The sequence below is a fragment of the Gadus macrocephalus genome, chromosome 18 (genome assembly GCF_031168955.1).
Source record: "Gadus macrocephalus chromosome 18, ASM3116895v1".
In the NCBI taxonomy this organism is placed as follows: domain Eukaryota; kingdom Metazoa; phylum Chordata; class Actinopteri; order Gadiformes; family Gadidae; genus Gadus; species Gadus macrocephalus.
The window spans coordinates 12,173,866-12,187,218 of NC_082399.1; the positions used below are offsets into that span (position 1 = coordinate 12,173,866).

The 13,353-nt window shown below is 46.7% G+C and overlaps 1 protein-coding gene and 2 long non-coding RNA genes across 4 annotated transcripts; 2 read left to right on the forward strand and 1 right to left on the reverse strand.

Moving 5' to 3' along the window:
- The first annotated feature begins 25 nt into the window (after nucleotides 1-25).
- On the forward strand, nucleotides 26-6,241 carry si:dkey-21e13.3 (uncharacterized protein LOC100150043 homolog). Of its 2 annotated transcripts, none has more exons than XM_060037633.1 (5): nucleotides 26-553; nucleotides 1,218-1,325; nucleotides 2,163-2,285; nucleotides 2,965-3,090; nucleotides 3,861-6,241. In XM_060037633.1, the coding sequence occupies exons 1-5, from the start codon at nucleotides 460-462 to the stop codon at nucleotides 4,322-4,324; spliced, it is 915 nt and encodes a 304-aa protein (XP_059893616.1). In that variant the 5' UTR covers nucleotides 26-459; the 3' UTR covers nucleotides 4,325-6,241. The 2 variants fall into 2 exon arrangements, with proteins under 2 accessions (XP_059893616.1, XP_059893615.1); XM_060037632.1 differs by having other exon boundaries at nucleotides 1,222-1,325.
- Nucleotides 6,242-10,596: 4,355 nt separating this feature from the next.
- LOC132446654 (uncharacterized) lies at nucleotides 10,597-11,531 on the forward strand. The gene is made up of 3 exons (XR_009522942.1): nucleotides 10,597-10,703; nucleotides 10,784-10,936; nucleotides 11,411-11,531. It is a non-coding gene; the product is annotated as an uncharacterized LOC132446654 (long non-coding RNA).
- Nucleotides 11,532-12,150: 619 nt separating this feature from the next.
- LOC132446478 (uncharacterized) lies at nucleotides 12,151-12,784 on the reverse strand. Its single transcript, XR_009522869.1, has 2 exons — nucleotides 12,669-12,784; nucleotides 12,151-12,397 (listed from the first exon to the last, which is right to left on the reverse strand). It is a non-coding gene; the product is annotated as an uncharacterized LOC132446478 (long non-coding RNA).
- Nucleotides 12,785-13,353: the final 569 nt, after the last annotated feature.

Here is a 13,353-nt window from a genome sequence, read left to right on the forward strand (position 1 = left end):
GTTCCCTCTGGCCTCACCACGGACGCTTCTAGAAGCTGAAATGCATTGTGGGAGGTTTCTGGGCGGGATGAGTGGAGTCTACCTAGGCCTAATCATGACCGACCTGTAAACACACACACACACACACACGCACACAAGGGTGGTTGAGGGGAAGGATTTACCAAGGATTTGCTCTGCATTATCCTGGTGAAAGGACGGGGAGCAGGGCGTATTGGCAGCCTAGTTACTACTGTGATTGTGAGTTTGTGCTTGGAAAGATAGGTTGTAGGCGGTGTGTCATATTTTAATGTGCATCCGTTGCCCTGAGGGTATGAAACGTTAGATATTGTAAAGTGAGATGGAGTGTGTGAATAAGATGGACTGTTAAACTTTACAACAACCAGGCTATGGAACATCGATGGGAACCGCTTTGACTGCGTTGGATTTAGTTGATGGTCCATATTTTGGTTGCCGGGCAGGATGGGACCTTCTCGTGTGCCCATCGCCTACACATACACGCACTCCCACACGGACGGGCGAAACACCAGCAAGCTGCAGCCCTACATACCCAACGGTGAGTAAAGCCAGTGTCTACTGCTGTGGCAGTGCAAGGTAGTATTCAATACAACTCTTCTGTTGAAATAGTTATTGATTCTAGGTGAGAGAGATGCCTTACAAAGGGTCTCAATCAATGAGAAAACCCACAGCTACATGATCTGAATTGGATATCCAGTAAATAGCACAATACTGTGGCTGTAGGAATTGCAAGTGTTTTTCACACACCACCTCGTGAAAGGTACTGTCTGTGTTCAATCAAAGGATACCTTAACCTACCTTAACCCCTACCTGCTCCTTTACCACTTCTATGCCTGCATTCTGTCTGCTCTCATTCTGTTGCCTTTTTCTTGTTATAAACCCTTCTTGGGTATTACTCACTTGAATTGACCTTTTATAATGATCTCCACTGTGATTGTAAGTGCACTGCATTTATATAGGCATTTAATAACCAGTGGCCACCCAGCCCTTTACAATATTGCTTTCATCCATTTATACAGGCATTTAGCAGTAAGGGATAGGTGTCTAGCTCAGGGACACCTCGACACTCGTAGCAGACGGAGGGGCTTGAACTCGCAACCTTCCTGAACCCAGTCAACACACTTTACATCCTGATCCACTGCCAACCCCCAATGTGTTTCATATGTGTTTTATCCTCGCCCTCACCCCCACCACCCTTCCAGACAGCCTGAACAACGCCCTGGGATCAATCAGGGTGCTGGGACTGGACCTGCGGGAACACGAGCTGAAGCCTCACCTGAGTACCGTGATGAGCGCCATACAGGAGCACAGTGCGTCACCGCGTTCATCAGCTCTATGCAGGCCTTTGTAAACATCCAACCCTTTCTAATATATCCCCCTTGGCTGCGGACATTGTGACTCTGGCTAATGTTCTATTTCTGGTGAATGACTCTTTTCAATTGCGAATTAATTAGGTGATTATTTCATAATATGCCATGCCATTTCGTATTCTCACTTGTATTCAGTGAGGGGTTGAGTGCAAGTAAGGTAGGTAAGCTGTGAATGAATGCAGGCTTTTGTGTCTCCACATCCATTTGTTAATACCGTTAAGGCAGGTATAGTCACCTTTTGTACATGCGTGACAAAATAGTGTCAGAAATAAAGGAGAAGATAACAGAAGAAGATAAAAGAAGGAAATAACAGACTTTACAGCTAGTCAGTAGGAAAAGGACCGCGATCGAGTCCTTGGCAGATGGTCAGCATTGAAAACTAATCCGTATTTGTTTCTCTTCGTAGTAGGGTCATGGTAAGGGTTACACTTAGTGTTGTCTTACAATTAGGGCTAATCCACATCTGACCCAGTCTGGCCTCAGAGCATCAACATCACGGCATCGCTTCGAAGGCTATATGACACTGCCTCGCAGGCATTGGTATATTAAGTGATAAAACACATTTGCAAAGCACAAAGACATCATATAACACAATGCAACAGTATAAATGGCCAACAAATGATTCACTTTAAATTGTAAATCGATACATGTATTCCCCTAAAAGTCAACAAACTTGATGATTCGCAGATTTAAACTCCAGCCCGGTTACTGACTCAGACCTTGCATCTATCCGTGGTGTACAAAGTGTGACGTGTGTGTAATTTCTCTTTTGTCCAGGGAAGGGCGCTGCAGAGCAGGTGGTGGTCAGCGGCATCCTGCCTGTGCTGGCCCTCTCTCTGCGGATCAGAGGACCCCTCACTCTGCCCACTGCCACGCTGGTCGCCGAGCTGGCTAAGGAGTGTGAGTAATGGAAACCCCAAACGTGCAGCTATAGTCAAGTCTGTCCGATAACCGTAGCCTTAATCAAGATTCAGGATTGAAGAATTTATTTGTCACATGCGTAATTTGTTGAACAAAAAGCAGTGAAATGGGGATTGCATCTGCAACTCCCAGCTGTGCAAAGTTTAATGATAATACTAAAGTAAAAAGATAGAAAAAAAAGAAGGGTGGTGGGGATTAAATAAAATAAAATAAAAAGTTTATGAAGAGGAGGGAATTATGCCTTCATTGTCCGTATGGCTAGGGGGAAAAAACTTCTTCTTTGTCTTTCTGTTCTGGCCTTTTGAGATCGAAGCCGCTTTCCAGAGGGCAACCATTGAAATATGTCATGGCCAGGGTGATGACAGTCCTTTAAAATGTATTCATTAGAGTAATGAAAAACACACACACACACACACACACACACACACACACACACACACACACACACACACACTCATTCATTCAAGCCCCTTGATATATATTTAGGAACATGCTAGCTGTTGAAGAATTGCCAGCCTACTTTTTTTTTTTTTTCTTCTACATTTCTATTCATCCAATATGTTTGCCTCACGTTGTTTTGCGGCTCCGGGCCGTTTCCTCCCCCGTCTCCCCTTGAGTGTTCTGGCTCACCGGGGCGTCCCTCTGTGTCCCGCTACAGCGGTGGTGCGTAAAGGGTTCGGCGAGGCCGGGCTGGTGACCGCCCTGCTGTCCGTCCTCACCAGCGTGGACCAGGAGCTGCTCCTCCTCGCCACACAGGCCATCTCCCGCACCGCCTACGACAGCAGTCAGTCACAAACCGATTTTATACCCGTCATACCGTCTTCTGCCGAGCTGCTATAGCTTATCCATGGGTCGTAGCTTACATGACTTTAACATGGAGTCAATTATCAACTGGGAATCACTTAGTTTATGTTAACATGGAGGCATTTAGTCACTGGTAACACTTACATTACATTAACATGGAGGCATTTAACCACTGGTTAACACTTACATTACATTTATATGGGCGTATTAAGCCACTGGTTAACACTTTACATTTTCATGCAGTCATTTAACTACTAGTTAACACTTAAATTAAATTAAGATGGAGTCCTTTAAACGCTGGTTAACACGTACATTAACATGGAGTCATTTAAACAGTGGTTTTGTCCTTTTAGAAGTCGGTTTTATCAAGAGGACCTACATGTTTGGATGACGACAATCAAAGAGTACACATAAAATCATAAGCACTATTTTTGCAACAACCGGACGGTGTATGTCTGATCAGAAGGACTTATGAGATATATTTTATAGTGTATAGTGTTTCATAGTGCTTAATAGTTACATCCCCAAAATCGAATCTCAATAAAGTGCTTTCTGATAACAAATAACCAATGAAAAATAACTATAAAAAAAGTGCAACTTCCAACTCTAAATCCATATTCAACGACAAAAATACAAGGGCTATAAAGAACCAAGAGCTTATGAGATAAGACATCCCCCCTCCCTCCTCCCTTTCTCCCTCCCTCCCTCCTCCCTCCCTCCCGCCTCCCTCCTCCTCCTCCCTCCCTCCAGCGACCCAGCAGGAGCTGCTGCTCCGTCAGGGGGCGGTGCCCCGCCTGGTCTCCGTCCTGCTGCGGGGCCCCGGCAGGCCCCTGGAGGCCGCCTGCCTGCGGGCCCTCTGCAACCTCAGCAACATGGGGGAGGCGGAGGAGGCGGGCCTGCTCTGGGAGCGGGGCCCCAACCTGAAGCCTGAGGAGAGCGTCTACCGCGGGGTCTCGCCGCACGCCCACGGGGGCTTCGGCTCCTCGGTGACCCTGGTGCGGGTGGTGCGGCGGGGCCCCGGCCAGTACGCCTGCAGCGTGGAGGTGTCCCAGCGCTGCTCCGCCTCCTTCTGGAACCTGCACGGCCACCGGCGCTCGGAGCGGCGTTTCCCGCTCTCCGGTCTGGCCGGCTGGTTCAAGAGCCTGCGTTGCGCCGGGCCCAAGACCCCCAGGGCCCAGGGCCTGAGGACCCGTGTGTTCCAGACCTTCCTCTGACCGACCGCAGGACCCTCCTCGATGGGGTCTTGGACCCCAGGACCCGGGGCTACAAACAGGAGGGTTTGTTGTGAGAGAGTGCTGTGCTGAGAAACAAACCCTTTCCAAGAGCCGTTCACACCTGTCCTGCGTTCAGACGCGGCCCGTTGAGTCACTTATAGTGAAAAGGGAAGCGGCTCTGAATGAGAATGTGATGGCGTGCAACTCTTTCGATGCAGCACGCTGCATTCACATTGCTCTTGCATAAATGACTAGAGGGAGGTTTCACAGAGCAGCATCCATTTGGGCTGAGGAGCTCAGACGTCTACCACTAGAGCGTGACTTAAATTGTGCGGTCGTGGGGAGTTTCCCGCCCTTTCAGAGGGAAAACGGTGATCATGTAGTCCGTTCTAGATCTGAGCAGGGTCCGAGGAGCTTACGCGTGTGGGGACCAAGTTACTAAAAGCGGAAATCGTTCTGTGACTGATTGTATCATGAATATTTATGACTATCATTTGTAAAGTCAACCACCCATCTGTCATTCATTTGGGAACCATAATCAAAAGGCTCCATGTAGGTTATAAAGTGAATGACATGCGTAAGTGTTTCCGTATTCTGAGGCCAGCGTATGTCTGGGTATGAATACTGTGTTGTTGCCTTTTAACAGGACTGAGGGGAGCATTGGCGTTGTGGTTTGAAATAAGATGGAGGTACTAGTTTCACTCTTAAAATTCATAACGGTGCCATCGGCTATTGCATAATAATCCCACACAGAGCCGCAGTATTACATTTGGACTGTTATTGTTTTCTATAATGTGCGAAACAGCTTTTCAGATTTAATCAGGAGAAATAAAACAATAACAACACACTAATCTTGGAAATGAGTGGGAGTTGTTGAAGCCAAATATTTTCTTCTGCAAAAAGCAAAACAGAGAACTCTTAAATTCAATAAGGTTGCATGGTGTGATGATGCAGCTATTTCTTAATCTTTCAGCTCAAGTGACTTTCTTACCAATGCACGTCATGATGTCGTTTTTTTTACCATAAGCTATGTTGTTTTTTTATAGTATGGCTACTCTACTCTTCATACTCATACACTAATAAATATTTGTTGATTCTATGCAAAATCTTAGCTTCATATCTTTATTCAACATTGAACCTTGAATTGTGCAGCTTGAAACACAAAATAGCCCAGGGCAAGCATGCCTAATGGAGCAACATATAGTTAGCAGGGCACGGGGGCCGTGTGTCTTGCAATAAAGTACCACCTCAAATTGGTCCATTTGCCACAATCAACAATGTGGCTTGTTTGGGTGTCTGTAGAGAAAGGCATTGAAGCACACCAATTGTTAAACGTCTTCCTGGTCTGGAAGTGCCAAGTGACTTATGTTATGACAAATGTTGACGGTGAAATACCCTCAATTTTATTTGTCTAAAAGTGTCCTTCAAACTCACACTTGTTCATCCACCGGGGCAGAACAAGTTCTCCTCAATGACATGAGGTGAACACTAGATGGCGCGCAAGTTGCAGAATCGTTACGCTGCCGAACTGTTGTTGTTGTTAGTTACGGACGCTTTGACGGCCTTTGATCCTGATTCCTGAACATTGGGACTGTGAACGTGTTGAACACAGAAGGATTTCATTTAGTTTATTAAACCGCACCGTTAATGCATTCTTGTTTTGTTCTTGTACCGTTTTTTCCCCACTGTTGGTAATAATTAAGATCAGACTATTCTGGATCAGCATGTACGCAGTAGTCTGGTACAAACATTAGTTGCGGGTTTATTTTCAACCCGAGGTAAATCCATGGAGGAGAACACGTATTGTATTTGGTATCCAAGCATGCATTCCCTGTGCAGCCCCTTCGTTAAGAATTATTGTTCTCTCAGTACAAATGTTGACAGAAAAAAACTGAAATATAGACTTTTCCCCATTTCTGTCTGTCTGTCTGTCTGTCTGTCTGTCTGTCTGTCTGTCTGTCTGTCTGTCTGTCTGTCTGTCTGTCTGTCTGTCTGTCTGTCTGTCTCTCGTTCCCTCTCTAATTACACCTCTTATTGGTTATATTCTGCTTCAGGCATCCAAACGCAATCGGCACATCTTCTAATCAATCCCAACTTTATTACTCTGGACGGTCCTTTAATATTTCATGTGATAGAGATGAGGCTTTGGAATTATTTACAGGTAGAGAGGGCGCGTGCAGCCTTCTCGCTAAACCAACGGCGCCCTTGTGGACAAATAAATGTGAATGGCCCTTTGCTTCAGCCATTACACGTAATCTACATTCCCCGATGAGAAATACATCACACTGAAGCTGTTCACACCAACCACACAACACACCCTCGTGCACACACTATTATGAGCAGTGATTCAGTTCCAGAATGAGTGTGTGTCTGTGTGTGTTTGCGTGTGTGTTTGTTGGCGTGTCCCACATGCATAGGCGTCGATTACGGGGGGGACGGGGGGGACATGTCAGACAGACAGCTCATTCTGGAACTGAATCACTGCTCATAATAGTGTGTGCACGAGGGTGTGTTGTGTGGTTGGTGTGAACAGCTTCAGTATAATGCAAATTTGCAAAGGCGAGCATATGCATGTGTACGTTTTTCAAATGACATTTTCTCCAAATCTATACAGTAAAATCACATGGTTCCTTGTGTACAAGTAGTCAGTACAACAGTTAGTATGGTAATATCAGTCAGTGCCTGAACTTATGTGAAATTCGGTCTATAGCTCACCTCAAAGTGCTGACATAATGCAATTTGCTAAGGCGAGAATATGCATGTGTACGTTTTTCAAACGACATTTCCTCTAAATCTATACTGTAAAATCACATGGTTCCTTGTGTACAAGTAGTGGGTACAACATTTAGTATGTTCATATCAGTCAGTGCCTGAACTTATGTGAAGTTCGGTCGATAGCCCACTTCAAAGTGCTGGCATAATGCAAATTTGCAAAGGCGAGAATATGCATGTGTACGTTTTTCAAATGACATTTTCTCTAAATCTATACAGTAAAATCAAATGGTCCCTTGTGTACAAGTAGGCCTAGTCAGTACAACAGTTAGTATGGTCATATCAGTCAGTGCCTGAACTTATGCTCTAACCAATACGCAGGCCTTTGCCGTCTCTCGTCTCGAGCTTCTCGCTCACAACCAATCACGTTCTTCTGGAGGTCACTAGTTCTTAATTGATTTCAGCTGCGTCTCCCCCGCCTCTCCTCATAAAGCGCCCCCACCGTGTCGGATGTTAATCGTTTATTTTGCGTTGGATTGCGTGGGCTGAACAATCCGGACATCGTGGCCACCGACGTGGACCCCCGCCACCGGGACCCTCGCAGTGAGTAACGCAGGGTACTTCCTTCATGAGCACTGCACATGTTACACTCTCCATCTCCTCCTGTCGTCTGTTCTCGCCCCTCTATTGTACATGTTTTACCGCTGGAGGTTAATGTGGATTTGCTGATGGAAGTGGTAGTTTGTGTTGAGTGGTTTATCTATGGGATCGACTGACTAACTAACGCTGCGGACCGCTACAGTACCGACCACCACACTGGGAAGTGTCCTCTGCTCACTGTGGAAGCAGCATGGAAGAACTGCAGCAACTCTGATGGAAACAAGGACCTCCACGCTGTTGAACACAAACTGCCCAAGGCCTACTACAAACCGAGGCGGTCCCACTCGGTTAAAGATCTCGTGGTCAATGCGGCAGACCGCTGCACCTGGACGTCACCTTCTGCAGATACTTCACTGCCCTCAGGAATCCACGGATAACTTGAAACATGTCCGACTCCACATGTCCGAAAAATTGTGGAAGGAAGAAAGGGGTCTGTTTTTGCTCAACCCATAACCCCACTGAGCCCTTCTGTGGAAACCTGTCTGACTGACCCTACTGACTGGGGGCCTGTTGATGTGTGTTTGGTTGGTCTGGTAGAAGGGTTGCTGCTTGTGATCTGCAAGGTGGTCCTGGGTTAGATGCGGTGTCTGACTTGCACACCACTCTCCCAATTCTATTCTCTTTACTACTTTTCTACTTTCAATACACTTGCTGCTGCTGCTGCTGTTGACCGCTGGTTGTGCAATGTGGTTTTAATTCGCGTATGTTCTGTGGACTTTGCATTTGTATTTTAATGAACATGTTTACTGCCTGTTAGACCTCGGATTGGCAAACCTAAACTCCTTCACTGGCAAAATGTAGATGCAAATTAAATGCCAAAATTAACATTTCAATATTCGTTTTGCGTATTTCACCAATAGCTTCGGAACTAGACGGACCTCGTATATAATTTGCTCTTCAAAGATGCGGTCAGGCGCCCCTCCGTTATGTAACGTTTTCTGCCCGGTACGAAATAGACCGACCAATAGCAACCCTTTAGGCTATCTAATGTGAGGTTGGATATACGCAACATGTAGAGGTGTTTCAACAACAAAGATGGAAGTTAGTGAACTAAAGACTGTATATGCTCACTAAAAGAACGAACGACTACTACTCAAAGATTTTGAGGAATATGTATTTCTGCATCACCCGTTCCAATGCTATGATTAGTCGAGGCCTATCCAATAGCATAGCGACCCATTTTAGATCGCGCCCTTTAGACACGCCCCTTGGAAATTGAACAACGCACTTCGACGCAGAGGATCCAGAAGGATTTCACAACGAGTCCATTGGAAGATATCGAGGAACATGAACATCACCAATGAAGGAGAGTAACGTTTCCACTTGCTATAGGAATTTAGTGAAGCACTAAATAGTTAATAATAATAATGATAAAATGTGGTCACCATTTATTTACTTTTTGGGTAAGACTTGCTTTACTAATATAACCGCGTTAAAACCGCATTCATTTACTTTTCTTGTGTAGTTTCCAACTATTCATTAAATGTTTTATAGAAGTAAAAAAGTAATCAATAGAACTATACACATTTATACAACAATTAATCATTATACAGGATTTGAACATTTTCTATTCGAGCTCATGCTTCATAATATTTCCAAGGATTGCAGAGTACCAAATGATTTATGAACAGTTGTTTTTGTTCAGGAGCGGATTGTACTCCCAGAGGCTTCAACAGAGCGGGTCTGGAGCAGGGAGCTGCAGGTGGATGTTGGCCAGGAGCCGTTCAGTCCTACAGGAACAGACGGGTGAGCCGTGGAACTGCTCATCCTATAAACTCCTCCTTGGCGTGGTCAAACGGTTCAGAATAAAACTGGAATTCAGTCATTGGTTGTGATTGGCTTGTTAGCCAAGCGTTCTCGGCCACTAGGACTTGTGTCCTTATGAAGATTAGATGTGTGGCTGTGTTTGGGAGTTTATAGGAAATGATACTTCTCAAGAACGCACAGAATGGGAGAAGATAAGCTACTGACATCTGAGTGAGCGAGGAGAAAAAAATCTCCAGTGTTTAAATAGATTCAGTCTTGTTTCAGTAGAGGTGATGGAGGCGGTCGTCTGGAGGTGCTCGTCTGGAGGTCCGTGGCGGTCGTCTGGAGGTGCTCGCCGTGAGGTCCATGGCGGTCGTCTGGAGGCGCTCGCTGCAGGTGGAGGGAAGGCCGGGAGCCGTGCAGCCCAACGGATGCAGAACGGTGAGACACGGAACTGCAGCTGCACATTTCTTCTAGGCTTGGTGAATTGTTTAGAATTAAAACTTTGACATGCAGCCACAGCAACTCGGAGGTGTTCTGAAAAATGTCAGATGCATTCTCAGCCACTAGGACCAGCTCCAGGATGTAGGCTAGGTGTGTGTGGCTGGCTGGGTTAAATAATACCTCACTCAAGACTGCATCAGTGAGATCTGTGGGAGCTAAAGCAGAGGAGGAGTTGATTATCTGCATCATGTACGGGGAGAAATGTGCAGTGTGCAAATGGAACGTGTCATTCGCCTTTCAGAAGGACTGAGGCGGAGGTCCTGGAGGCAGAGGCCAGCCTGGAGGCAGAGGCCAGCCTGGAGGCGGCGGTGGCCTGGAGGTCCTGGAGGCGTCCAACCTGGAAGGGGCGGCATGGAGGGCCAGGTGGCGGCTCCTCATCCAGTGAAGTTAAACTCATCTTCAGTGCATCCATGATGAAAGGGGAGAAATGTTCCAGTGTGCAACTGGAACTTGTGTCTCACATTTCAGAAGGGCCTGGAGGTGGCCAACCTGGAAGGCTGGAGGGCCCGGAGGCGGCGGCGGCGGCGTCCTGGAGGGCCCGGAGGCGGCGGCGGCGTCCTGGAGGGCCCGGAGGCGGCGGCGGCGGCGTCCTGGAGGGCCCGGAGGCGCAGGCGGCGGCGTCCTGGAGGGCCCGGAGGCGCAGGCGGCGGCGTCCTGGAGGGCCCGGAGGCGGCGGCGGCGGTGGCGGCGTCCTGGAGGGCCCGGAGGCGGCGGCGGCGGCGTCCTGGAGGGCCCGGAGGCGGCGGCTCCTCATCCAGTAAAGCTAAACTCTTCTCCAGTGCATCATGAACAGGGAGGAATGTCCGGGGTGCAAATAGAACCTGTGTCACATTTCAGAAGAAATGAGGCGACGTTGCGGAGGTCCAGGCGGTTGGCCCGGTGGAGGTCCTGGAGGAGACGGTCCCGGCGGTGGAGGACGGCTGGGGGATCCGGCGGTGGAGGTCCGAAGGCGGCTCGTGATTAGACCAACCAGCTCCTCATCCATGGAAGGTAAGCTCTTTCTCCAGGTCAATCTGATCAACGAGAAAATCAAAGAGCGCAGCCATGAACTGGTGGTATCGCCATTTGGGGACTAAACTCCAATGTTTAACTCAAGTAACTGCAGTGTTTCCCCCAGCACTGTATGGTTAAGGCCGTCTTAACAGTAGGGCCCCGCCTTGACTACCAATGTAGAAAAATTATCTATAAAAAATAATTATGCAATAACAAAGTGCAAAACTCGTAGGGAAATAAAACATACTTTCCTCAAGTACAAAAAATCGTCGTGCCATAAAGCATTTTGAATGCAATTGAAAAGGTGGTTGTATCGTATTATTGCGAACTGAAACCTCACCGAAGACCCCCCCCCACCTTGACTAAGACATTGTCTGGGGGAAACACTGAACCGGGTTGTATCACTTAGTAGTGAGTACACTAGGGTAGCTGGGTCATCTCCAAATGGTAACTGAGTGTTTGCTCCAGCAGGATTGAAGGAGTCACTGGGGATGAAGATCACTGCTCAGGGGCTGACGACCACTCATCTTTCCGGAGAAGGTACATAAATCTACAGCTGATGTGATTAAAGTTATGCAGTTCAGATCCGCTGATAAATGGTCCCATACCGTATCCACAGCGTCCTCAGAGCCTGTTTTTGATGGTTGGATCGTACACCTAAATGTTTTTACATCAAAATATCGCCGATCCCCATGTTGGACAAGGCTTGTTTTCATCCTTTCTATGTTTAGCTTTGATTTATCCTTACCTTTTCTTGTGACCCATTCCCCTTAGGTTCAATTAAGTTGACCTCTCCTTCAGGAGACTTAAAGGGAGACCAGATGTGCGGCAGCTGGGTGTCATGGTGCAGAGACCCAACACTGGTAAAGATTTACTTCCTCCTTGAACAGACCTAACGTGTCAAACAGCAATTGTATAATCCCTCCTGATCCAGATGGGGCTGTTCCTGCATTCATAGACATTTGATTGCCCTTGACACTGATTCTACTTTTTGCATCAATTTACTTCACAGTACTGAACTACACCAGTGTGTCCTACTCCCATAAACCCTGAGGATCCCTGGATGGCTACACCAGCACATTAATCCACACCCAACATCAACACACAGTGCACACTCTATAGAGCTCTTAAGTCCGCCCCTTGCGGCGGGACCTCGTGAGATAGTAAGATATGACTGGGTTTCAATGGAGAGAAAGTCATTATTTTCTCCATTTTATGTTGCACCACATTTTGGGGGAAGAATGTTTGAATCAATCTTTGTCATTTATTTCTGTACTCCATATCTGTAATCCCAGCTGTTGTATTTTAACACGGTAGCTGGGAACCCTCTTTATAGGGAGCGACTAGAGGGACGAGGCTGGAAGCAAACCTGAGCCTGGATCTTAACCTTCTTTCTAAACCTAATGCCGCAATTTAACCGCAAATAAAGTGAGGCCTAAAGTAACTTGACTCTCTTACCTAAACTTGCTTGCCTAAACTCGCTTGTCTAAACTCGCTTGCATAAAACCTAAACTCGCTTGCATAAAACCTGAACCTGCTTGGCTAAACTCGCGTCGCTTGCCTAATACCTGAACTTGCTTGCCTAAACTCGCTTGCCTAATACCTGAACTCGCTTGCCTAAACTCGCTTGCCTAAACTCGCTTGCCTAAACTCGCTTGCCTAATACCTAAACTCGCTTAGCTTGACTCGCTTGCCTGTACTCGCTTGGCTAAACTCGCTTGCATAAAACCTAAACTCGCTTGCATAAAACCTAAACTCGCTTAGCTTGACTCGCTTGCCTATACTCGCTTGGCTAAACTCGCTTGCCTGTACTCGCTTGGCTAAACTCGCTTGCCTAATACCTGAAGTCGCTTGCCTGAAGTCGCTTGCCTAAACTCGCTTGCCTAAAACCTAAACTTGCTTGTCCAAACACGTTACACAAAGTTAACCATCCATAATCTTTAACCCAAACCAGACTTGTCCCTGGGTCGCTCCACTTTAATTTAGAAGTTTCTTCTTTTACCTCATCTGCGTTTTGAGTTTCATTCTTTGAGGGCTTGAAGTGCTTTGGAGGATATTTGAACCTTTGTTTGCCGCATCAATAAACATGCTTTATCTTTACTCATTTTGTTTTGGATTGCATTTCTATGTGTAATCCGGCCAAATGTTAAGTGTCCTTACATGTAATGTCTATGGTCTGACGATAATCTGACCTCTTCATGAAGCAGAATGTGTGTGAATGTTGTCCCGTGAGCTCCAGGCTCTCTGTGGGCCTGTCAACGTCTCTTTAGCAAAAGGTTGGAGAGTGAAATTCATTTTTGTGCCATTTTCATGTGTTCCTGAGTATTTCAGACCTGTGGTGTTTCACATGAGACCTTAATGGGAACTTTTCTTTTTCTGCCTGCATACGTAATGCCTACATTAGTAGGGTGATC

Excerpts from the sequence above, each read along its gene's own strand:
- si:dkey-21e13.3 (XM_060037632.1), top strand. The coding sequence starts at position 432 with ATGGTCCATATTTTGGTTGCCGGGCAGGATGGGACCTTCTCGTGTGCC. Across the intron at positions 554-1,221 it reads GCAGCCCTACATACCCAACG|CCTGAACAACGCCCTGGGAT; the intron begins GTGAGTAAAGCC and ends CCTTCCAGACAG. Across the intron at positions 1,326-2,162 it reads GAGCGCCATACAGGAGCACA|GGAAGGGCGCTGCAGAGCAG; the intron begins GTGCGTCACCGC and ends TCTTTTGTCCAG.